The 25,317-nt window shown below is 66.9% G+C and overlaps 1 protein-coding gene across 1 annotated transcript; it reads right to left on the bottom strand.

The window, feature by feature from the left end:
• Positions 1-290: 290 nt before the first annotated feature.
• HK3 (hexokinase 3) lies at positions 291-22,254 on the bottom strand. Its single transcript, XM_065409442.1, has 19 exons — positions 22,167-22,254; positions 12,586-12,730; positions 12,343-12,505; positions 11,545-11,693; positions 11,144-11,263; positions 8,862-8,957; positions 8,554-8,653; positions 8,212-8,395; positions 7,675-7,812; positions 6,646-6,879; positions 6,027-6,331; positions 5,570-5,718; positions 5,271-5,390; positions 4,284-4,379; positions 3,774-3,873; positions 3,306-3,489; positions 2,723-2,878; positions 2,372-2,605; positions 291-435 (listed from the first exon to the last, which is right to left on the bottom strand). Exons 2-19 carry the CDS (start codon positions 12,721-12,723, stop codon positions 291-293), a joined length of 2,811 nt encoding a protein of 936 aa, XP_065265514.1. The 5' UTR covers positions 12,724-12,730; positions 22,167-22,254.
• Between the last annotated feature and the right edge of the window lie 3,063 nt (positions 22,255-25,317).

Below are 25,317 nucleotides of genomic sequence, written 5' to 3' on the forward strand. Positions count from 1 at the left end.
TCCCCTGTCAGCATTCACAGCCCACAGTAAGAACAGTCCCAGTTCGTCACACCGGCGCTGGCAGCAAGAGACACCTCACCGCTGAGTTGTGCAGAAAGCTGGTTTATGCTTCACTCCCCGCATGCCAGGTCAGATGGCTCGATGCCCTGGCACGGGGCAGGGAGAGCCCGTCTCACAGGGGCCTCGACGTAGGGCCCAGGCTGAGTCCGCGTCCCAGCTGCCCAGCGCAGCCCCTGTGGGCAGGGCAGGGCTGGACCCAGCTGTCCTCCCCCCGCTGCAGGAGGGCAGGCTCAGGCCCGTTGGTGGCGGGCGACACGACACGCAACAGCTGCGATGAGCGCGGCGCCTTTCCCCGAGCCGTCCTCTGACTGCAGGAAGGTGACGCTGCAGCGTGGGGCCAGCAGCCGCACCGTCGCCTGCACCTGCTGCGCGAAGCTGCAGAGAGGGGGGGGGAGTGAGGCCGAGAGCCCTGTAACCTGCCCCCCTTCACTGCCCGCCGGGCCCTGCAACCTGCCCCCCCTTCACTGCCCGCCGGGCCCTGCAACCTGCCCCCCCTTCACTGCCCGCCGTGTCCTGCAACCTGCCCCCCCTTCACTCCCTGCTGGACCCTGCAACCTGCCCCCCCTTCACTCCCTGCTGGACCCTGCAACCTGCCCCCTTCACTGCCGGACGGGCCCTGCAACCTACCCCCTTCGCTGCCCACCAGGCCCTGCAACCTGCCCCCCCTTCACTCCCTGCTGGACCCTGCAACCTGCCCCCTTCACTGCCGGACGGGCCCTGCAACCTACCCCCTTCGCTGCCCACCAGGCCCTGCAACCTGCCCCCCCTTCACTGCCCGCTGGGCCCTGCAACCTGCCCCCTTCACTGCCCGCCGGGCCCTGCAACCTGCCCCCCCTTCACTGCCCGCCGGGCCCTGCAACCTGCCCCCCCTTCACTGCCTACCGGGTCCTGCAACCTGCCCCCTTCACTGCCCGCCGGGCCCTGCAACCTGCCCCCCCTTCACTCCCTGCTGGACCCTGCAACCTGCCCCCCCTTCACTGCCCGCCGGGCCCTGCAACCTGCCCCCTTCACTGCCCGCCGGGTCCTGCAACCTGCTCCCTTCACTCCCTGCCAGGCCCTGCAACCTGCCCCCCCTTCACTCCCTGCTGGACCCTGCAACCTACCCCCTTCGCTGCCCACCAGGCCCTGCAACCTGCCCCCCCTTCACTGCCCGCCGGGCCCTGCAACCTGCTCCCCCTTCACTCCCTGCTGGACCCTGCAACCTGCCCCCCCTTCACTCCCTGCTGGACCCTGCAACCTGCCCCCTTCACTGCCGGACGGGCCCTGCAACCTACCCCCTTCGCTGCCCACCAGGCCCTGCAACCTGCCCCCCCTTCACTCCCTGCTGGACCCTGCAACCTGCCCCCTTCACTGCCGGACGGGCCCTGCAACCTACCCCCTTCGCTGCCCACCAGGCCCTGCAACCTGCCCCCCCTTCACTGCCTGCCGGGCCCTGCAACCTGCCCCCTTCACTGCCCGCCGGGCCCTGCAACCTGCCCCCCCTTCACTGCCCGCCGGGCCCTGCAACCTGCCCCCCCTTCACTGCCTACCGGGTCCTGCAACCTGCCCCCTTCACTGCCCGCCGGGCCCTGCAACCTGCCCCCCCTTCACTCCCTGCTGGACCCTGCAACCTGCCCCCCCTTCACTGCCCGCCGGGCCCTGCAACCTGCCCCCTTCACTGCCCGCCGGGTCCTGCAACCTGCTCCCTTCACTCCCTGCCAGGCCCTGCAACCTGCCCCCCCTTCACTCCCTGCTGGACCCTGCAACCTACCCCCTTCGCTGCCCACCAGGCCCTGCAACCTGCCCCCCCTTCACTGCCCGCCGGGCCCTGCAACCTGCTCCCCCTTCACTCCCTGCCGGGCCCTGCAACCTGCCCCCTTCACTGACCGCCGGGCCCTGCAACCTGCCCCCCCTTCACTGCCCACCGGGCGCTGCAACCTGCCCCCCCTTCACTCCCTGCCGGGCCCTGCAACCTGCCCCCTTCACTGCCCGCCGGGCCCTGCAACCTGCCCCCCCTTCGCTGCCCACCAGGCCCTGCAACCTGCCCCCTTCACTGCCCGCCGGGCGCTGCAACCTGCCCCCTTCACTGCCCGCCGGGCGCTGCAGTCAGCCATTGCAGCTCTCCTTTGCTCACCCACAAGCAAGCCCCGTGTCCCTGCCCTCGGCCGCACCTGCTGCAACTCATCCCTGTCCCACCCGCCAGCACGGGCCCTTCCCCCACGCAGGGGCAAGCAGCTCCTCTGCACCCATCTGCTGGCACAGCCGGGGGGGGGCCCCGAGTCCCTCCCCCACATGCCAGCAGGGCCCAGCCGCCCCTCCCGCCCCCACTCACTGTGGGTGCAGCTTGTAGAGCGTCCCGTCCACGCCCACCGTCACCGCGAGCTGCTCCAGGCCCCGGTTCTCCCGGATCTTCTCCACCACAGCAGCCACGGCTGCCCCGCAGAGCTGGGCCGCGCGCCGGGCCACCACCTGGCACACCTCCCGCACCAGCACACTGTCCTCACAGGTGACGTGCAGCCCCAGCTCCTCCAGGATGGCGCACACCTGCCGCAGGGCCAGGCCGTCGCTGTGGGGACACCGGGGCACCGTCAGTGCAGCCCCAGGCCCTCGCCTCCCCCCGCAGGAGCCATGGGCACCGACAGCGCCTGTCCCCTTCACCCTCCTGCGCCCGCCCCGCGCTCACCTCTCGATGGACGACAGGAACTTGGTCTGGAAGATGTCCGGGGTCTGGAGCTTGGGGGACGGGCGGCCTCGGAACAGGAGCCCCTTGGCCGTGAGCTCCAGCAGGATGCGCCGGACGATCTCGCCCAGATACATGCCACTGATGAGCTTCTCGAACCTGCCCCGGCAGGAGAGACCGACCGGCCGTCAGCACAGCTGCAGGGGCCCTGGCCAGCCCTGCCCCAGTATAGCCCTGCCCCAGGATGGCCCCTGGCCAGCCCCTTCTGCACCCCAGTACAGACCCCTGGCCAGCCCTACCCTGCCCCCAGGACAGCCACCTGCCCCGGTACAGCCCCTGGCCAGCCCTGCCTTGCCCCAGGACGGCCCCTGGCCAGCCCCTTCCCCACCCTGGTACAGTCCCCTGGCCAGGCCTGCCCTTGTGCGGCCTCTGCCCAGGCCCCGTATGGCCCCCTGCCCGGCGTGGTGTGGTCATTGCTCCCCCCACCCCAGTACAGCCCCAGCGCAGCCCCTGCTTAGTCCCTCTGCCCCCAGTGCCCCACCCCTGCCGCCCGGCCCAGCCCCGGTGTGGCCCTGGCCCTGCCCACCTCTGCCTGCCGGGGTTCAGCGAGGCCTCGTCCACCTGTCTGTCGAAGAGGGTGAAGAACTCGTCCAGGCAGCCGTTGTCGCCGAACGCCCCCCACTCCATGTTGATGCACATCCGCCCCTCCTCCCCCGCCAGGGTGCCCACGTTCCGCAGCTCCTCCATGTAGCAGGCGTTGGTGCCCGTGCCTGGGCGAGAGGGAGGGGGCGTCAGCACAGGCCCCTTCCCGGCCAGGCTGGGGCAGCTGGGGCAGCGTCCTCTCCCCTGCTGCACTAGCCCCTGGAGTGGGGCAATGCCCAGGGGCCAGCACTGTGGGGGGGCACAGGCCATGTGCTACAGGCGGTGGGGGCCAGGCGAAGGGGGTTGAACACTGTCCTGGCTCCTGCACCCCCCAGGCCGGGCAGTGCCTTGCCCTGGGGCTGGGGGGGTGCGCCTGCCCGCTGGGCACTGGGGGGTGGGGGCTGCCACTTACCCACAATGAGGCCGACCTCACAGTTGGGGTCGTCGTAGCCACACGACATCATGGTTCCCACGGTGTCGTTCACTATGGCAACCACATCCAGCGCAAAGTGCTAGAAAGAATGAGACCCGTTACTAGGCAACACAATTCCCCGTCACCAGAGCAACAGCACTGGCACACTGCCCTCCCCGTCTCCTGGGAAACGGCCCCTCCCTCTGAGTCTTCCCGGAGGGAGCTGCCAGCCTCAGCCAGGCCGGGCGCCCACCTGCTCCCCAGACACGCCAGCATCCTGTGTCTGGGCATCACTGGGGCACCGTCAGGCTGAGACCGAGCATCACACAGCCCTGAGCCCCCCGGCACCCTACCTCCCTGCCCGGTGCTCCAGGCGCGATGCCCGGCCGGGCACAACACCCCCACCCGGGAGCCCAATGCCCCGCCTGGCCCGATGCTCCCAGCACGGTACAACGCCCTGCACCGCCCCCCCCGGCTCAAGGGCTGCCTGCCCAGGCCCCCGTGCCGTACATTTCTGCGCTTCAGAGCCTCCCGGAGCAGCTTCACCACGTCCTGCCCCACGCAGCCTGAGGCGTTGAATCCTTTGGTCCAGCTCAGCAGGATGCCCTGGGGACCGGTCAGTAGGGTTGAGAGTTAACAAGCTACAGAACAGTCCACTTAGCAGCAACCTGGCTAGTAACACCTGCGGCATCATAGCACCAGTCTGCGGGCACCACGCAGCCCGCTGGCGTTCGCCTCAACGGGCTCCTGGCACCAGGCAGGCTGCTGCACACCAAGGGCGCTGGGAAGACAGGCCCCAGCTGCAGGCAGGGACGGAAGCGCTGCCTGCCCTGGCCACGCCCCCCCCAGCCTCCCCTGGCACGTCCCAGCCTCCTCCTGGGGCACGCCCCCCCCCCCCGCCTCCCCTGGCACGTCCCAGCCTCCTCCTGGGGCACGCGCCCCCCCCGCCTCCCCTGGCACGTTCCAGCCTCCTCCTGGGGCACGGCCCCCCCCAGCCTCCTCCTGGGGCACGGCCCCCCCAGCCTCCCCTGGCACGTTCCAGCCTCCTCCTGGGGCACGCCCCCCCCCGCCTCCCCTGGCACGTCCCAGCCTCCTCCTGGGGCACGGCCCCCCCCGCCTCCCCTGGCACGTCCCAGCCTCCTCCTGGGGCACGCCCCCCCAGCCTCCTCCTGGGGCATGCCCCCCCCAGCCTCCCCTGGCACGTCCCAGCCTCCTCCTGGGGCACGCCCCCCCCCCCCGCCTCCCCTGGCACGTCCCAGCCTCCTCCTGGGGCACGCCCCCCCAGCCTCCCTTGGCACGTCCCAGCCTCCTCCTGGGGCACGCCCCCCCCAGCCTCCTCCTGGCACGTCCCAGCCTCCTCCTGGGACCACGGCCCAAACGTTTCCCCTGCCTAGCGCCCCAAGGGGGAAGTTCAGGGCAGTGGCTGCCCCCCCCCCGGCAGGGCGTTTGCATAACGTCCCCTCAGCCAGCGCAGCGCCGGTCGCCCCGGCCCCTCACCTGGTCCAGGCTGGTCTGCTGGCAGGGGAAGGAGAAGGTGAAGCCGAGCGGCAGCGTGTGGCCCATCATGCCCTGCTTGGTCTGGAAGTCCACGATGCACTCAACAATGTGGTCAAAGAGCTGCAGAGATTGGGGGGGGGTCAGTGGGGGCTGCAGCCTGCCCAGGGGGCACCAGGCGCTGGGGTCACAGCCCCGAGCCAGGCCCTGCGTAGGGGCTGGGAAGTGAGAGGTGGTGCCCACCCCAGGCAGCCCCAGCCCACCCAGCAGCAGGGGCAGCCTTTCCAGCCCCCCCGGAGTACCTCGGGGCCGGGGCCCTGGGCCACGCTCGGCGGGATGGAGTACACCTCGCTGAGGATCTGCACGCCGCCCTGCTCCCGGCCGTGCACCTGCACCAACAGCACCCGGAAGTTGGTGCCTCCCAGGTCCAGCGCCAAGAAGTCGCCTCTCTCTGCAAAGGGCACGGGGAGGGGGTGGGGTCAGAGCCAGGCACCAGCTCCTGCTCCGGGCACCCAGCACCCCCCCCCGCCCCATGCCTAGCCCTGCAGGGCCCCACCCCATGGGCTCCGCCCTTCACCCCCAGCCCTTCCCGCGCCCACGGAAGGAGGCCACAGTGTTCCCATCTCCTCGCAGGGACCCCCAGGCTGGGATGAAGCACTGGGAGGCAGCGGGGAGGGGGGTCCCCCAAGGCAGGAATGACCCCACACAGCCTCCCCCAGCCAGCGCCCCCCGCAGAGCCCCAGCCTGCCGGCCCCTCACCCGAGCCGTCGGGCGTGGCACAGATGTAGGTGGGCAGCATGCGGACGGAGGACATGGCGTGTGTCTCCTTCTTCAGCCCCCGCTCCATCTCCTGTCTCAGCAAGGCCTGCACCTTGCCCAGGGCATCGGGCGAGAGCTGCAACAGTGCCAGGGTTTGGTTCACCTGGAGGCGCTGGGCTACCAGCCTAGATGCCACTGCGGCCACCATGGCAATCCCCTTGCCGCTGCCATCGTCCGACTGCACCAAGGTGACCTCGCACTCGGGGGCCAGCTGCTTCACCAGCTGCTGCAGCGTCTCGCTGAACCTGGGGACCAAGAGAGAGCCTGGCACGGGGCTGGCAGGACTGGCTGAGCAGCCAGCTCCCCATGGGCCCGCCCTGACCCCCAGCAGCCGAGGGGCAGCCAGGCCCCCAGCCAGCTAGAGCGTAGCCACCACCGGGGGTGCTGGGCCCACAGCTCCCTCCGTTGCCATGGGGCCCAGCTGGGGCCAGGAGCCCAGGGCACGGCACCAGCCCCACTACCCCATTCCCCACAGCTCCGCCCCTCGGAGGGGCAGCTGGCACGCCTGGGAGCAGGCCCCATGTTCCCTGGTGCCCGGCACCGTCCTGGGGGCCCTTACTTGGAATGGGCCCGGAACACGGCTCCGTCCACGGCCACGCTGGTCTTCAGGCACGTCAGCTCCCGGTTCCTGCACATGTGGCTGAGGATGGCGGCCAGGCCGGCGGCGCACAGGCCGGCGGCGCGAATGCAGACGGCACTGCACACCTGCTGCATACTGAAGCAGTCCTGGTCGCTCGCCTCCAGCCCCAGCGCCCGCAGGACACGCTGCGCCTTGGCCAGTCCCACCTGCTCGCTGCAAAGGAGAGCACAGGGGCAGAGCCCTGCCATCAGCCTCCAGGCCTGGCACCCCTGGGGCACGGGGAGGGCACAGGGGCAGAGCCCTGCCATCAGCCTCCAGGCCTGGCACCCCTGGGGCACGGGGAGGGCACAGGGGCAGAGCCCTGCCATCTGGCTCCAGGCCTGACACCCCTGGGGCACGGGGAGGGCACAGGGGCAGAGCCCTGCCATCAGCCTCCAGGCCTGGCACCCCTGGGGCACGGGGAGGGCACAGGGGCAGAGCCCTGCCATCAGCCTCCAGGCCTGACACGTGTGGGGAGAGACTCCAGGCCTGGCACCCCCAGGGCGCAGGGGGGACACAGAGGACAGAGCCCTGCCATCTGGCTCCAGGCCTGGCACCCCTGGGGCACGGGGAGGGCACAGGGGCAGAGCCCTGCCATCAGCCTCCAGGCCTGACACGTGTGGGGAGAGACTCCAGGCCTGGCACCCCCAGGGCGCAGGGGGGACACAGAGGACAGAGCCCTGCCATCTGGCTCCAGGCCTGGCACCCCTGGGGCATGGGGAGGGCACAGGGGTCACAGACTTCCATCCGGCTGTGTGCCTAGCACCCCTAGGGTGCAGGGAGGGCACAGGGACAGAGCCCTGACACTGGGGCGTGGGGACGGGGGCACTTGCTCTCCACACCACAGGTGGGTTCGTGTGTCACTCAGTCACAAGTGGAATGAGGTTGCAGGTCTCAGCAGTTATTGGCTGCCAGGCCTGGCCAGCAGGGGGTGCTGCTGTATACCCCAGGCCTCGGGGACCCACTTACTCTGTGATCTCCAGGATGTCCTGGGTCTGGACCAAGCCCTTGGTCAGGAGGGCAGGAGTCGTGCGACCGCTGAAGAGCTCGACCAGAATGTGCCGGACGATTTCGCCCAAGTACAAGCCACCGATCATCTTCTCGAACCTGAGCGGGGGCGAAGGGGCGTGAGCAGCGTGCTGGGCAGGCAGGGCCACCGGGCCACCACCCAGCCCAGCCCAGCCCAGCCCTGGGCACGGGAGGCCGTAGGGCTGGGGCCCGGCACCCCTGGAGAGCCCTGGGCACGGGCGGCTGTAGGGCTGGGGCCCCGCACCCCCGGAGAGCCCTGGGCACGGGCGGCTGTAGGGCTGGGGCCCCGCACCCCCGGAGAGCCCTGGGCACGGGCGGCCGTAGGGCTGGGGCCCGGCACCCCCGGAGACCCCTGGGCACGGGCGGTCTGGCTCAGGCACTGGGGAGCAGGTGCCACCGACGGGGAATCAGAGGTAGCCAATGCTTCGTGCCCCTCCCCTGCCAGGGATGCCCCCAGCCCCCCGCCCCTGACCCTACCTCTGCTTCCCTGGGTTCAGGGAGCCCTGGTCCACCTGGTGGTCATAGGGGCTCAGCACGTCGTTCAAGGCGCCATTGTCCCCAAAGGAGCCCCATTCGGTGACCACGCCCATCCGGCCCTCGCTCTCCTCCACCACCTCCACATGCCGCGCCTCCGCCATGAAGCAGCTGTTGGTGCCAGCGTCTGCCGGGTACAGGAGAGCAGTGAGGGGGCTGGGACGCCTGGCCAGTCTGTGCCCGGCAATGCCGGAGCCACCCCCGCCCCACGCCTCCCCAGCACCGTGGCCCCGTCTGGCTCTGCCAGCCTCCCGGGGCGTCCCGGCCGGGGCGGGGCCCACTCACCGACAACCAGGCCGACTTCGCACGGCCCTGCACTGGCATCGCAGCTCATCATGGTGCCCGTGGTGTCGTTCACCACAGCGATGACCTTGATATGGTAGCGCTGGCCAGGCAGAGAGAGAGGGCACGATCAGCAGCCACCACCATAACCCGTCCACGGAGCCCCCGCCCCGCACTGCCCCACCCCCACCCAGGGGGCCCCCACCCCACCCCACACTGCCCCACCCAGGGAGCCCCCACCCCACACTGCCCCACCCCCACACAGGGAGCCTCCACCCTGCACTGCCCCCCCCCAGGTTCCCCCCTCTTACAGCTTGCTTGTTGATGGCACTTTGCAGTAACTCCACCACGTCTCTCCCCTCCACGCCGGGGCATTTGAAGCGTTTTGTCCAGGAGATCAGGTAGCTCTGCCGGGAAAGAGCCCAGACCCTGCGGTCAGCCAGCCCTGCCCAACGCCCCGCAGCGCCCCCTGCAGGGAGCCCCCAGCCAACGCTCCCAGCCAACCCCCCTACAGCGCCCTCTGCAGGAGCCCCGGGCCAACGAGCCCGGCCAACTCCCCTTCAGCGCCCCCTGCAGGGAGCCCCCAGCCAACGCTCCCAGCCAACCCCCCTACAGCGCCCCCTGCAGGGAGCCCCCAGCCAACGCTCCCAGCCAACCCCCCTACAGCGCCCCCTGCAGGGAGCCCCCGGCCGACGCTCCCAGCCAACCCCGCTACAGCGCCCCCTGCAGGGAGCCCCCGGCCGACGCTCCCAGCCAACCCCGCTACAGCGCCCCCTGCAGGGAGCACCCGGCCGACGCTCCCAGCCAACCCCGCTACAGCGCCCCCTGCAGGGAGCCCCCGGCCGACGCTCCCAGCCAACCCCGCTACAGCGCCCCCTGCAGGGAGCCCCCGGCCAACGCTCCCAGCCAACCCCCCTACAGCGCCCCCTGCAGGAGCCCCCGGCCAACGAGCCCGGCCAACTCCCCTTCAGCGCCTCCTGCAGGGAGCCCCCAGCCAACGCTCCCAGCCAACCCCCCTACAGCGCCCCCTGCAGGGAGCCCCCAGCCAACGCTCCCAGCCAACCCCCCTACAGCGCCCCCTGCAGGGAGCCCCCATCGAACGCTCCCAGCCACCCCCCCTACAGCGCCCCCTGCAGGGAGCCCCCGGCCAACGCTCCCAGCCAACCCCCCTACAGCGCCCCCTGCAGGAGCCCCCAGCCAACGCTCCCAGCCAACCCCCCTACAGCGCCCCCTGCAGGAGCCCCCAGTGCTCCCAGCCAACTCCCCTACAGCGCCCCCTGCAGGAGCCCCCGGCCAACGCACCCAGCCAACCCCCCTACAGCGCCCCCTGCAGGAGCCCCCAGTGCTCCCAGCCAACTCCCCTACAGCGCCCCCTGCAGGGAGCCCCCGGCCAACCCTCCCAGCCAACCCCCATACAGCGCCCCCTGCAGGGAGCCCCCAGCCAACGCTCCCAGCCAACCCCCCTACAGCGCCCCCTGCAGGGAGCCCCCAGTGCTCCCAGCCAACTCCCCTTCAGCGCCCCCTGCAGGGAGCCCCCAGCCCACCCTCCCAGCCAACCCCCATACAGCACCCCCTGCAGGGAGCCCCCGGCCAACCCTCCCAGCCAACCCCCATACAGCGCCCCCTGCAGGGAGCCCCCAGCCAACGCTCCCAGCCAACTCCCCTACAGCGCCCCCTGCAGGGAGCCCCCATCCAACGCTCCCAGCCACCCCCCCTACAGCGCCCCCTGCAGGGAGCCCCCAGCCAACGCTCCCAGCCAACCGCCCTTCAGCGCCCCCTGCAGGGAGCCCCCGGCCGACGCTCCCAGCCAACTCCCCTTCAGCGCCCCCTGCAGGAGCCCCCGGCCAACGAGCCCGGCCAACTCCCCTTCAGCGCCCCCTGCAGGGAGCCCCCAGCCAACGCTCCCAGCCAACCCCCCTACAGCGCCCCCTGCAGGGAGCCCCCGGCTGACGCACCCAGCCAACCCCCCTACAGCGCCCCCTGTAGGGAGCCCCCAGCCCACCCTCCCAGCCAACCCCCCTACAGCGCCCCCTGCAGGGAGCCCCCAGTGCTCCCAGCCAACCCCCCTACAACGCCCCCTGCTGGGAGCTCCCAAACAAAGCGCCTGGCCAACCCCCCTACAGCGCCCCCTGCAGGGAGCCCCCAGTGCTCCCAGCCAACCCCCCTACAGCGCCCCCTGCTGGGAGCCCCCAAACAAAGCGCCAGGCCAACTCCCCTTCAGCGCCCCCTGCAGGAGCCCCCGGCCAACGAGCCCGGCCAACTCCCCTACAGCGCCCCCTGCAGGGAGCCCCCGGCCGACGCACCCAGCCAACTCCCCTTCAGCGCCCCCTGCAGGGAGCCCCCAGCCCACCCTCCCAGCCAACCCCCCTACAGCGCCCCCTACAGGGAGCCCCCAGTGCTCCCAGCCAACCCCCCTACAGCGCCCCCTACAGGGAGCCCCCAGTACTCCCAGCCAACTCCCCTACAGCGCCCCCTGCAGGGAGCCCCCAGTGCTCCCAGCCAACCCCCCTACAGCGCCCCCTACAGGGAGCCCCCAGTGCTCCCAGCCAACCCCCCTACAGCGCCCCCTACAGGCCCGGAGCGATGCGCTCACCTGGTCCAGCCGTGTCTGCCTGCAACTGAAGGGGAAGGAGAAGCCCAGCTCGAAGTGTGTCTGGCGCGTGCGGAGCCCGTCCAGGAACTCACACAGGCATGTCGCCATGAAGGCAAAGAGCTGGGGAGCAAGGCTGGGAATTAGCAGGGCAGAGGTTGCCCCTCGCCCGGAGCCAAGCCTGCCCCCCTGCCGGCTCCAGGCTCTGCTGTGCTGGCGCAGCGCTCACAGCGCCCCCCAGCTCCAGGCTGCCCAGCTCCCGGCGCACCCTCTGCCCGGCGCCGGCTCCGTGAGGCCGGAGAACTGGCTGGCATGCAGCCAGCCGCAGTCCCACCTCCTGCTCCGCCAGTTGCCAGGTGGGTCACCCCTTGTCCAGCAGGAGCGAGGGTGCCCTGCCCCCGTACCTTCTCGCCAGGGCCCTGCACGATTGCGTCTGACAGAGGAAAGTGCCGGTCCTTCACCGTCACCTTCTGGCACGTGTCCCCCGACAGCTCCATCAGCAGCACCCGCAAATCGGTGTCTCCCAGCTCCAGCACCAGGAATTCGCCTCTCTCTGCCCGACAAGCAGACGTGGTGTCAGGGCCTGGGTGCCCCAGCCCGGCATACAGGGGGGCACCCCCAGGACGCAGGTACTCTGTGCCCTGCCTGGCTTCTGCAGGAGCCGCTCATGCCCGGCAGATCCAGGGACCCAGTCGCTCAGCGGTACCATCCCTGACGGGCTCCAATCACCAGCTTGTGCAGCCGCGTCCCCCCCAGAGCTGGCACCGCCCCCCTCGCCGGCTCACTGGCCAGTCTGCAACGCTGGGCTCGCAGGTGGACGTGCACAAGTCCATGGGGCCGGATGCGCTGCATCCGAGGGTGCTAAAGGAGTTGGCGGATGAGATTGCAGAGCCATTAGCCATTATTTTTGAAAACTCATGGTTGCACGCCTGACGCCAGGTGCAGCGTGGTCAGCGACGGGGACAAAGGTGCCCGTGGGCCTGCGAGCCCCACGCCGGCTGCACATGATGGGCTGGGCCCTGCCTCTGGGCTGCGGCACCAAGCCCCTGTTCTTAGTGTGGGGCCCAGCCACAGCCCAGCAGGGATGGGGGGGTGCTGACACCCAAACTCCGGAGCACCCCGGAGCACTGGCCCTGGAGGGGGAACCTGGGGCGGGTACCAGGAGGGGCCCCAGCCCCGGGCACCCACAGCCTGTCCCTTACCGGTGCCGTCCGGGGTGGCGCGGATGAAGGTGGGCAGCATGCGCACTGTGGCTTGGGCGTGCGTCCGGTGGTTCAGGCCCCGCTCTATGGCCTCCAACATGCGGTCCTTAACCCGACGGAGCGTCTCCAGCGACAGGTACAGGAGCTGTAGGGAGCTCTGCATCTGGGAGAGGAGGCAGGGCCGGTCAGGGAGCGCCCCCAGCAGAGCGTGCTGGCAGCAGGGGGCAGCGAGTGGGGGTTTACCTGCGCGGTGAGGTGTCGGCTCTGGGCCTGGGGGCCGCCGCTCTTGCTGACGCCAGCCAGTCCGAGGCCAGGGCACGTGGGGCTCAGCTGGCTCGGGGGGGGCTTCCCCACCAAGGGCTTCTCCTGGCCGGAACTCATCTGGGGCCTGCAGGGGCAGAGAGCAGGGTCAGTTCCCTGTGCCAAGGGGCAGCTGCAGAGCCAGCCTATGGCCCCCCAAGCCCCGCCCTGCGGGCCAGGCACCCGCCATGCTCTGGGAGGAGCAGGCGTCTCATTGGGGGCACCGGGCCCCAGGGTGGGCGAGCGCCCTGCCCTCGAGCCCAGAGCCCCTCCACAATCAGGGGGCCACGGGGGCTCCCCAGCTGCCAGCCTTGCCAGGGCACTGGCACTTCCCAGCGGCAGGAGGCAGAGCCAGCCCCTGCCAGCACCCCCAGAGCTCAGCAGCTGCAATAATTCATGTGGAGCGGCCCCAGCATGATCCCCCCACCTCACCCCAGCGCCTCACCCCCAGCAGGGTGCGAATCCTCAGCTCACCCCTGTGAGCGCAGAGAGCGACGGATCCCTGAGCACTGATTAACCACAGAGCAGAAAGCCTGGCACACGCCCAGCCCGGCACATGCCCAGCCTCAAAACATGCCCAGCCCCAGCCTCCAATGCCCAGCCCGGCACACGCCCAGCCCCAGCCTGGCACACGCCCAGCCCCGGCCTGCACTGCGCAGCCCCGGCACATGCCCAGCCTCAAAACATGCCCAGCCCCGGCCTGCACTGCGCAGCCCCGGCACATGCCCAGCCTCAAAACATGCCCAGCCCCGGCCTGCACTGCCCAGCTTGGCACATATCCAGCCCCGGCACAGGCCCAGCCCTGGCACTCACAAACAAGGTCAGCTCCCAGACTGCTGCACTGGGCAGCACAATATGGGGAGAAGGTGACCAGCCCTCTGTGGAGAAAGAAGTGGTTCGGGACTATTTAGAAAAGCTGGACGAGCACAAGTCCATGGGGCCGGATGCGCTGCATCCGAGGGTGCTAAAGGAATTGGCGGATGAGATTGCAGAGCCATTAGCCATTATTTTTGAAAACTCATGGCGATCGGGGGAGGTCCCGGATGACTGGAAAAAGGCTAATGTAGTGCCCATCTTTAAAAAAGGGAAGGAGGAGGATCCGGGGAACTACAGGCCAGTCAGCCTCACCTCAGTTCCTGGAAAAATCATGGAGCAGGTCCTCAAGGAATCAATTATGAAACACTTAGAGGAGAGGAAAGTGATCAGGAACAGTCAGCATGGATTCACCAAGGGGAAGTCATGCCTGACTAATCTAATTGCCCTCTATGATGAGATAACTGGCTCTGTGGATGAGGGGAAAGCAGTGGATGTGTTATTCCTTGACTTTAGCAAAGCTTTTGATATGGTCTCCCACAGTATTCTTGCTGCCAAGTTAAAGAAGTATGGGCTGGATGAATGGACTGTAAGGTGGATAGAAAGCTGGCTAGATCGTCGGGCTCAACGGGTAGTGATCAATGGCTCCATGTCTACTTGGCAGCCAGTTTCAAGCGGAGTGCCCCAAGGGTCGGTCCTGGGGCCGGTTTTGTTTAATATCTTTATTAATGATCTGGAGGATGGAGTGGACTGCACTCTCAGCAAGTTTGCCGATGACACTAAACTAGGAGGCGTGGTAGATACACTAGAGGGTAGGGATCGGATACAGAGGGACCTAGACAAATTAGAGGATTGGGCCAAAAGAAACCTGATGAGGTTTCAACAAGGACAAGTGCAGAGTCCTGCACTTAGGACGGAAGAATCCCATGCACAGCTACAGACTAGGGACCGAGTGGCTAGGTAGCAGTTCTGCAGAAAAGGACCTAGGGGTCACAGTGGACGAGAAGCTGGATATGAGTCAACAGTGTGCTCTTGTTGCCAAGAAGGCTAACAGCATTTTGGGCTGTATAAGTAGGGGCATTGCCAGCAGATCGAGGAACGTGATCGTTCCCCTTTATTCGACATTGGTGAGGCCTCATCTGGAGTACTGTGTCCAGTTTTGGGCCCCACACTACAAGAAGGATGTGGAAAAATTGGAAAGAGTCCAGCAGAGGGCAACAAAAATGATTAGGGGTCTGGAGCGCATGACTTATGAGGAGAGGCTGAGGGAACTGGGATTGTTTAGTCTCCAGAAGAGAAGAGTGAGGGGGGATTTGATAGCAGCCTTCAACTACCTGAAGGGGGGTTCCAAAGAGGATGGAACTCGGCTGTTCTCAATGGTGGCAGATGACAAAACAAGGAGCAATGGTCTCAAGTTGCAGTGGGGGAGGTCTAGGTTGGATATTAGGAAACACTATTTCACTAGGAGGGTGGTGAAGCACTGGAATGCGTTACCTAGGGAGGTGGTGGAGTCTCCTTCCTCGGAGGTTTTTAAGGCCCGGCTTGACAAAGCCCTGGCTGGGATGATTTAGTTGGGAATTGGTCCTGCTTTGAGCAGGGGGTTGGACTAGATGATCTCCTGAGGTCCCTTCCAACCCTGATATTCTATGATTCTATGACACACGCCCAGCCCCAGCCTGGCACACGCCCAGCCCCGGCACATGCCCAGCCTGGCACACGCCCAGCCTCAAAACATGCCCAGCCCTGGCCTCCAATGCCCAGCCTGGCACATGCCCAGCCTGGCACACGCCCAGCCTCAAAACATGCCCAGCCGCGGCCTGCACTGCCCAGCTTGGCACATATCCAGCCCGGCACAGGCCCAGCCCTGGCAGCTGCACAACCACACATCGAGGGTGCTGTGACAGAGTGGGAATTTTTCATACTATTTTGGATGAATAGTGTGTGTGCCTCAGTTTCCTTGACGTGGTCCATGGGTAACTAGGTGAGGGGACAGGGCTGTTTGCTCTTTGCAGAAGCCCAGCAATACAGGCATGGCCAACACCTGGCTGCCTGGGCCCCATGCCCATGGCGAGACCCAGAAGACACTGGCCTCTCCAATTCCTGGACTTTTGGCACCTAGCAACACCAACACCGTGGCTGGCCCCCTCCTTGGGAAGCCAGGCGGGTGTGACCAGCTGGAGGACAGAGGACTGAGGTGGGGCTGCTGGAGGCAGGGGAGAAGCGTCTGGCCGTCAGAGGGCTCTGGGCTCTGCACTGCCCCGGATGGACCAGGCTGATGCTTTCTGTCTCTGCTGTGTCCAGACACCTCCTAACCCTCCTGCTGTCCCAGGCAGGCGGCGAGTCACTCCAGGGTCAGGCAGCCGGGGGTGCATGGCTCCCTCAGGCATCCAACCCAGGTGCACTCGCTGCAGGGAGCTCACGGCGTGCCCTGGGGTGCTGAGGGCTCTGGGGGTCAGTCCCAGGAGGCGGGGAAGCCGAGGGGCTGAGCCCAGCGAGAGGGTGACCCTACAGGGGCTGACCCGCCGAATGGGGCCCCCCAGGGACTGTTGAGAGCCGTGCGAGAGCGCCGGGCCTGGGGAGCCATGACAGGCCGTGCCAAAGCGGGGGAGTGTCTTGTTTTCTCAGTGGGTTGCATGCAGCGTCTGGGGGACTCGGTTTCCCTGGGTGCTGCACATGGAATGCAGTGGGAGATGGGGTTTGTTGTTGCAGAGGACCAGGTGTGACCCCGCCTACCAGCCAGGACCCCGGACAATGGCCTGGAGATTGGGTGCCCTAGCAACAGGTGACCGGGAGGCTCAGCCCAGCTTGGACGTCAGCCGGTTCTGGCCAGTGGTTGGGTCCAGCTAGTGGGAACAAAGGACGGAAGAATGCGGGCCCAGGTGACCTGTTTGCCTGGGACGGAAGACAAAGGACGGAGGAGGGGCTGGTGGGGAAGCTGATATAGGATGATCAGCTGGAAGGAGGGGGCTGCTGGACTGGGGATAAAAGGCAGCCTGAGCCACCTAGGGTGCGGGACAGGCCCAGATGGATGGTGCTGAGACTGGCCAGGCCCAGGGGCTCTGAGAACAGCCTGGGCTGGGTTCAGCCATTCAAAAACCTCCTGTTTTATGCTGGCTGAGAGTCACTTCAGGCTGGAGATCGGGGGGGGGAAAGAGGGCATTATTCCCTCTGGGTGTGGAGGCCTCGTGGGCCCAGAGCAAGGGGACTCCCTGCGGGGCCCACAGCAGAGCCAGGCATGGTGGAGACTCAGAGAGGTGCAGGCCTGGGAGGTAGAGGAGCCTACGGCTTAACCCCCGAGAGAGAGCGGACCCCCGAGAAGGGCTGTCGCACTGAAGGGGGTGTCACGTTATTGATTTGAACTGGGACCATATAGAACATGGTTGCAACCAAAGTCCTGTAGTGGTACCAAATCTTGTATAAAGGGGGTCAAATGAGGTGTCTAAGACCAGGTTATGGTTTACTGGTTATGATTATGCTGTCTATATGTGTGTATCAATTTTGTAGTTGAAGTTATTAATATTGGCTCTAGACTGTCTGTATTTCAAACTTATGCTGTGCTTCTGGGAGACACCCCAGACAAACTGGTGTTAGCTCTGCCTAGCCTGCTGGATGGCCCATTAAGGACCATCAGCCATACAATTGACCCATGGAGAGAAGGCAGATACGCCTTGTAACTCAGCAAAGTATGCAGGGACTTGCCCATGTGACTCCAGACTCCATTTTGCTGTAATTTTCCACAGTAAGGACAAAGAGGTGTTCTTACACCTGGAAAAGACTATAAAAGGCTAATGACTCATCTCCATCTTGTCTTCAATCCTGCTTCATACCTCTGGAGGGACTTTGCTACAAACTGAAGCTCTGAACAAAGGACTGAATGACCCATCCCAGCTGGGGATGTTCCAGAGACTTGATTTGAACCTGCAGTTTATTCCATCACTGCTACAATCCTGAACCAAGAACTTTGCCATTACTGTATGGAATTGATTCCATTTAACCCATTCTAGCTCTCATCTCTATCTTTTTCCTTTTATGAATAAACCTTTAGATTTTAGATTCTAAAGGATTGGCAACAGCGTGATTTGTGGGTAAGCTCTGATTTGTATATTGACCTGGGTCTGGGGCTTGGTCCTTTGGGATTGGGAGAACCTTTTTTCTTTTACTGGGGTATTGGTTTTCATAACCATTTGTCCCCATAACGAGTGGTACTGGTGGTGATACTGGGAAACTGGAGTGTCTAAGGGAATTGCTTGTGTGACTTGTGGTTACCAGTGGGGTGAGACCAAAGTCTTCTTTGACTGGTTTGGTTTGCCTTAGAGGTGGAAAAACCCCAGCCTTGGGCTATGACTGCCCTGTTTGAGCAATTTGTCCTGAATTGGCACTCTCAGTTGGGTCCCGCCAGAACAGCATCGTTACAGGGGGTTCCTCCCAAGGGCCCTATGGAGCAGGGCCGGCTCTAGGCACCAGCAAACCCAGCACGTGCTTGGGGTGGCACAATTCCAGGGGCGGCATTCCGGGTGGGGTTTTTTTCCGCAGTTGCGCTCTCGGAGGGTTTTTTTCTTTTTCTTTTTTGCTTGGGGCAGCAAAAAACCTAGCCGGCCCTGCTACGGAGCCGAGAGCCCAGCCTTGGGAGGCCGTGACCCAGGTGCACACTGCCCAGCCGTCACAGAGCCACCCACAGAAACGCAGCCCGTGGCACTGTGCGCCCACCTGGGCACCGAAAGCCATCCGAGGAACGCAGATGCCTGACCCACAACGCCGGCTGCATGGACACACGGGCCGGAGCTTTGCCTCGGCAGCCCCCCCAAGTGCCACAGAGGAAGGCCTCAGGATACGTGACAGGAAATGCCATGAGCCTGGGGAACTTGGGTCCTTCAGGACAACTCGCGCCGGGCACTGCCCTCCTGGCCGCTGGAGCTCAGCCCGGAGCTGGGGACGATGTGCCCCAGTGGCAGGAGCCCAGAGCTGAGCATGGCGAGCTGAGGCAAAGCCCTGACCGCTGCCCCGAAGCGATAGCCCAGCCTGGGGCTGCGGCTGCGGGGAGCTAAGGCGTGCTGATGCCGCGCCCCTGCACCAAGCGATAGACCCACTCCCAGCCTGGGTGCACACAGCACCCCCGGCCAGTGCTGGCCCCAGGACACCCGCTGGAGCTGGCCCTGCCGATGCGTGAACAGTGCGAGCTGCCGGCCGCTGGCAGTGCCCAATGCTGGGAGACCAGCTCCCCTGCCACGGTGCAGCCGCAGCACCCCAGGGCTTGGCTGTGGGGCTGGCACTAGCTTCGCCCCACAGCTTCCCTTCCCCTCACGCTGCCCAGGGTCAGGTCCGGCCCTTTCTGGGAACAGGAAACTGCTAGTCAGTTTGTTCTTGTGTAACTGCCCATTGCCTCACCCTGCCCGTTCCCCCCCCTTCCCCTGCCACACCCCTTCCCCCGCCCCTCACCCTGCCCCTTCCCCCCCCCCCCGCTCTGCCCGTTCCCCTCCCCTCACCCAGGCCTGATTTCAGCCCTAACCTGAGGGCAGCCAGGGCTCAGTCCTCCCCTGGCCACCGCCCACCTTGCGCCCCCTCCCCGTCCCTGAAAGCAGCTGCCATCCCCCCTCCCCAGGGTCCCTGCGGGGCGCCCAGCCTGAGCCAGAGCCCAGCGCACGCCAGCGGGCAGCGGGGGCAAAGCTCTGACAGCGGGCTCCAGTCCCGCCCCAGCGTAGGGCACCAGGGTCACCAGAGCCTCCCCTCCTGGTTCTGCCACGCGGCCCAGGGCTGCAGGACTGCGTGGCCAGGCAGAGCAAGCGGGGGCAGCCTGGGAGCCGGTTCGCGGCCTGAGGCGCCTTGTGGCTGGGGGTCCCCAGCTCCTCGCTGGAGGGAGGCACCAGCTGCTGTGCCCCGCCCTGGCTCTCTATGCCCCACCAGGCGGCGTGGGGCTGCCCCAGACCCGGTTCTCTGTGCCCCGCCCTGGCTCTCTGTGCCCCACCGGGCGTCGTGGGGTTGCCCCAGACCCAGTTCTCTGTGCCCCGCCCTGGCTCTCTGTGCCCCACCGGGCGTCGTGGGGTTGCCCCAGACCCAGTTCTCTGTGCCCCGCCCTGGCTCTCTGTGCCCCACCGGGCGGCGTGGGGCTGCCCCAGACCCGGCTCTCTGTGCCCCACCGGGCGGCATGGGGCTGCCCCAGACCCGGTTCTCTGTGCCCCGCCCTGGCTCTCTGTGCCCCACCGGGCGGCGTGGGGCTGCCCCAGACCCGGTTCTCTGTGCCCCGCCCGCCCTGGCTCTCTGTGCCCCACCGGGCGGCGTGGGCCTGCCCCAGACCCGGCTCTCTGTGCCCCACCGGGCAGCGTGGGGCTGCCCCAGACCCGGTTCTCTGTGCCCCGCCCTGGCTCTCCGTGCCCCACCGGGCGGCGTGGGGCTGCCCCAGACCCGGTTCTCTGTGCCCCGCCCTGGCTCTCTGTGCCCCACCGGGCGGCGTGGGGCTGCCCCAGACCCGGTTCTCTGTGCCCCGCCCTGGCTCTCTGTGCCCCACCGGGCGGCGTGGGCCTGCCCCAGACCCGGTTCTCTGTGCCCCACCCTGGCTCTCCGTGCCCCACCGGGCGGCGTGGGGCTGCCCCAGACCCGGTTCTCTGTGCCCCACCGGGCGGCGTGGGGCTGCCCCAGACCCAGTTCTCTGTGCCCCACCCTGGCTCTCCGTGCCCCACCGGGCGGCGTGGGGCTGCCCCAGACCCGGTTCTCTGTGCCCCGCCCTGGCTCTCCGTGCCCCACCGGGCGGCGTGGGGCTGCCCCAGACCCGGTTCTCTGTGCCCCGCCCTGGCTCTCTATGCCCCACCAGGCGGCGTGGGGCTGCCCCAGACCCGGCTCTCTGTGCCCCACTGGGCGGCGTGGGGCTGCCCCAGACCCGGTTCTCTGTGCCCCGCCCTGGCTCTCTGTGCCCCACTGGGTGGCGTGGGGCTGCCCCAGACCCAGTTCTCTGTGCCCCGCCCTGGCTCTCTGTGCCCCACCGGGTGGCGTGGGGCTGCCCCGTGTGCCCCTTGAGGCATGGCTTGCCCCTGTGACGCTGCCTTTCACAGGGCGGGGCTGGGAGCAGCCCCCCCCCCCCCGAGCCAAACCTGCCTCGCGGCCAGGCCGGGCTCTCTGGCGCCATGGGGGCGGTGGGGGTGGGGTGGGGGTGAGAGCAGGTCTCTACCCTGAGCTGCTTGGACCCCCCCCCCCCCCCCGAACACTGCCTGAACTGGCAGTGGCGGTGCGGGAGGCCGGATGCCCGGCTCAGCCCCAGGAAGTGGGTTGTGTCACAGGCCTGCAGCTGGGCCCAGCCTCTGGGGCTGCCCCTCGCTGGGACACTCACCAGGGAACTCTAGGGCCACTGTGCCAGCTTTGTACCCTCTGCTCTGCCAATGCCTCTGACCTGCCCCCCCAGCCAGTCCTCCTCCAGCTCTGCCAATGCACCCGGCCCCTGACCTACGGCACCACTGGCGCGCCCCTCCCAGGCTGTCACCCTGCTGCCGGGGGGGGGGGATCACTGGGACCCCTAGAAAACAGCTTTATTGGGCCAGGAAAGGCTCCAGACTCTCCTTGGAACCGGCTCTGCCAGGGCGAGTTGCAGACGGGCAGCCTGCGTCGGGCACCGGAATCGCACCACACTAAGTACCCGGAGAGGGAGTGGCCTGGGACCAGGATGTGCCATGTCCCACTGGCACCCTGCATTTCTCCCCAGCTGGCTGGAGCCCAGGAGCCTGCGTCATCCGTAGGCCAGGCCTGGCCCCGTTGCAGCGCTCAGGACTGGAGGGGGCTCCAGTCTGGGATCCTTGGGGGAATTGCTTTCATGTCCAGCCCCAGCCGCTCCTCGGATGCTGCAGCCGCGGAGCCAGGCCCGTCCCCAAGCAGTGGATGGGGGCAGCGGGATGAGAGGGCCAGGAACACCGGCGCCCGCAGGCAGCCCGAGCACCCGGTCCTGGCGCCGCTCTCCGAGTGCCCCGGCAGAGGTCTGGTGCTGCTGGGCTGGTCCTGGGAGAACCCACCAGGTGTTTCTGCCCTGGGGCGAAGCGGCAGGAGAGCCCTGGCTCCTTGGCAGGGCGTCTCAGAGTGGGGCCAGCTCAGACTGCGGGGGGAGGAGACAGAGTGTGGGGCTGCCCCCCTGCCGAGCCGGGACAGACTATTTCCAGGCCAATTTGCATTTACCTTCAGTTCCAATTAGCACTTGTAGATTTGAGCCCAATGTTTTAATTAGCTCAGCGATTATTTGTGCCATTAATTAGGCAGCCACATTAATGAGCCCTCCCCCTCCCAACTAGCAGTTGGAGCAGCGGGCGGCTCGGCAGGGGGAGCAGGGTGTGAGCCCAGGGCGCTTGCCGGGGTCCCAGCAGGTGCTGCTGCCTGGTCCAGGTCCCCAGGTCGCCCCTTTGTAGAGGAGCTGCCGGGGAAATCGGTGGGTGCTGAGCTCGCTGTACAGGCTCAGAGCATCCCGGCTCCGCCGCTGAGGGACCTGGCACTGCTCACCGGCCTGCAACATGGGCCAACAGCTCCTCACCCCGGGCCGGGGGGGGCGGGGGGGGAGGGGGTCCCACATTAATTCATGTCTGAGCCGGCACCTCCCCATATGCCAGAGCAGCAGCTGGCACCATAAGGGTCAGACGTTAAAGCAACCCCAACCAAGCCAACGCCAGAGCCCAGTAAACCCCCACAGCTGCAGCCCTCCCATCATGTGCTGGCACCTTGCTCGGTGCCCAGCCCTGACTCACCGGAGCTGGCGGGGCTGCTGGGGGCTGCGGGGCGCTCCTGGCACTGCTGCGTGTGCTCACTCCACACGCTCTCCCAGCTCTGGTCGAATATCAAAAGTGAAAGCAGCATTTGACAAGCTATAAAGTTTTCCTGCACGTAACTCCCTTACTACACGTACTCCCTTACTGCACATACTCCGCCCTGTCGTCTGCCTGCCAATCCGTGCAGCCTCTGGAAAGCGGGGACCCTGCCCTCCCAGCCACACCCGCTTCCTGGAGCTAGGGGCATCACCCCTGGGGTCATTGAACCCACCAGAGACAGCCGTGCCCAGCCCCTCACGCCTGCACATGCACCACCTGGAGCACAGGGCTGGGCGTCCGGACTCCTGGGTTCTCCTCCCAGCTCCCATGTTCAGGAAAGACTGCAGCAGCCCAGGTTAATCACAGGTGCCTGCCTGCTGGGGGTCGGTCTCTGTCCCGTATAGTGGCCCCAAGACCCCTTAGAGAGAGATTAACGAGTCTGCTCTACAGCCTTAGCTTGCTCCTGCACTGAGCTCCAGAGGTCCCAGGCTGGATCCCGCCCGCCAGGGTCTGTCGGTGTTACGCATGTTCCAGACTCATGGACACGTGCTCCCCCACTGCAAGGGCCGAGCCTGGCCCCTCAGCCTGGGCTGGGGCCCTGCTGTCACTCCACAGAGAAGGGGTCACTGCTGTGCCCCACGGAGCGGGAGGGGTCTGCCCCAGGCCAGCCGAGCAGGGAGGGAAGCCAGACTGCCCCTGGGAACTGGGCAGGACCAAACCCCGGGAACCGGCCGCCTCCCCTGCTCCAGCAACTCAGGGGCCTCAGGCAGCAACAGTCAGGGGCTGGGCTAAGCTGCCATGGGTGGGGAACCCTTAGGAAGAGCTCTGGCCAGGGGCTGCTCCAGGCACCAGCGCAGCAAGCGCATGCCTGGGGCGGCAAGCCACCGGGGGCAGCCTGCCGGTCCCTGCAAGGGTGGCAGTCAGGCAGCATTCGGCGGCTTGCCTGTGGGAGGTCTGCCGGTCCCATGGTTTTGAAGCAATTCGGCGGCGGGTACGCCAAAGCTGCGGACCAGCGGACCTCCCGCAGAAACACCGCCAAAGCCGCTTGACCATGGACCGCCCGCAGCCGCCTGACTGCCATGCTTGGGGCAGCAAAAAACATAGAGCCGCCCCTGGCCCTGGCCGGTGGGGCTGGGGGGGGGGCTCTGGCGTGGCCACAGGCTGAAGCTGGGCCCTTGCTAACATGTGTGTGTCACGGAGTGTGGGGGAGTCAGGGCCCTGCACCCCTCTTCCTGGGATTCACCGGGAATCTCAGCCAGCCAGTAAAACAGGTTTATTGGACAATAGGAACGCAGTCTAAAGCAGAGTTTGTAAGTACAGCCAGGACCCCTCAATCAAGTCCTTCTGGGGGGTTTAGGGAGCTTAGACCCCAGCTTGGGGTTCCCTGCGTTCCACCACCCAGACCAAACTGACACTAAAAACTCCTCCAGCAGCTTTCTCCCCCCTCCCCTCCCCTCCTTTGTCCCGTCTCCCGGGCAGGTGTCACTTCTCCCACCCCCCTCCTGGCTCAGGTTACAGCTCAGTATCTCCTTTCAAGGGAAGTCCCCCATCCCCAAAGCAACCCCCCTGCAACATTCCCAGGTCAAATCTGCCCCACTCCCTGTTGCATCACAGTGTGCACTGCCTGGGGCAGCTGTGCCAGCCACGGGGGCTCTTGCAAGGAACACGAAAGCCCGGGCGAGGGGCAGCAGCCGTCCGGGGGCAAGAGCTGACGACAGTCTCATGGGGACCACGTTCTGCTCCAGGCCCCAGCCCAGCTGCCACTGAGCCGAGCGCCTGCGGGGGAGGGGGGGGGAAGACGGACTTTCCCCAGCCCCCCCCCCCCCCCCGGCTTGCTGCAGGCACTTGGGCAGGGGATTGCCCAGGCTCCCGGCCGGCCGTGTTTCCCAGTGGCTGTCACGGGTCTGGCTTTTGCTCCCCGGGCGTGAGGGGCTGACGGGCAGGGGTGGGTGCAGCCAGCCCCCTTCCCACACATTGCAATGGAGCCTGGAGCTCCCTGCCCAGGCTGATGGCGTCAGGCAGCCCCCGGAGCAGGGCTCAGCCCCCGCTCTCACTGGGGCAGCCTGGCCTGTGGGTGGGGCATGAGCCAGAGACCTGGGTTCGAGTCCCCGCCCAGCACAGACTCCCTGGGTCAGCCAGTGACCCTCAGCAGCTCAGGTCCCGCTGCCCCGTGGCGCACACAGGGGTGGGAGGACAGATACCACGATGGTGCCAGCGGAGTACAGGGGCGAGGCAGAGGTCCCCTCCTCCCCCAGGCCAGGGGCCTTGTGCGGCTCACAGGGCAGGCAAGACACAGCAGTGGCTTCCCCACAGTCCAGGGAGAGGCTGGGGGTGGAGACGTGGGGGTTGCGGGGAAAACCAACAGCAGAGTCTTTTGAAGGCACCAGGGGACCAGCTGCTTTCCAGCACCGGGCCCAAAGCCACATGCTCAACCTGGCCGGCCAGGTGCAGGGCTGGGCTGCCTGCGGTGGGTCTGCAGGGAGGGCAGCTGGCCTAGGGCACAGCACACGCCCTGGCACGTGAGCAGCATCCCTCGGGCCGGCCAGTCAGGGCAAACCCCAGCTCCAGCTTTCGGGCAGGACAAACCCTGCTCACTTCAGTAGGATTCTCCCCTGCAGCGGGCCCCGAATCGCTCCCCCTCCCTCCCAGGCTGCTCCTGCCCCCTGCCCAGCATGGGCCACGCCTTCCTCTGTGTCACTTCCTGAGCATGGCTGGGCACCTCTGAGCCCGGCAGGCTCTGGTGAATGTGGGGAGGGGAGCAGTGGTGTGCCCACCGGCTGCTGTGCCAGTCTCTGCCTGTAAACCAGCAGACATCTGATTCCCAGCCAGCAGCCGCTCCGGGCCAGCACCCAGCTCTCTGCTCCCACGGCAGCAGGTGCCTGGCTTACTGCCACCGCCCAGGATGCAGCGCAGCAGGAGGCCTGGCCCAGCCTGGGCAGGTGACATGGGACTCGGAGGGCTGGGCCACTCCACATCACACACCCGCATTGCTGAAGCTCTAGCATTTCCTGGGCATGCAGGGGCTCTCCCAGCTCCCAGCAGTGCCCAGGAAGTGCGCTCGGCTCTGGAGCAGGAGGGGAGCAAAGGGCAC

The sequence above is a fragment of the Emys orbicularis genome, chromosome 8 (genome assembly GCF_028017835.1).
Source record: "Emys orbicularis isolate rEmyOrb1 chromosome 8, rEmyOrb1.hap1, whole genome shotgun sequence".
NCBI lineage: Eukaryota > Metazoa > Chordata > Testudines > Emydidae > Emys > Emys orbicularis.

Coding starts and splice junctions, on each gene's coding strand:
- HK3 (XM_065409442.1), bottom strand. CDS start 12,723: ATGAGTTCCGGCCAGGAGAAGCCCTTGGTGGGGAAGCCCCCCCCGAGC. Junction 12,506..12,585: donor GCCGACACCTCACCGCGCAG/GTAAACCCCCAC, acceptor CTCCTCTCCCAG/ATGCAGAGCTCCCTACAGCT. Junction 6,880..7,674: donor GACATCCTGGAGATCACAGA/GTAAGTGGGTCC, acceptor TCTCCTTTGCAG/CGAGCAGGTGGGACTGGCCA.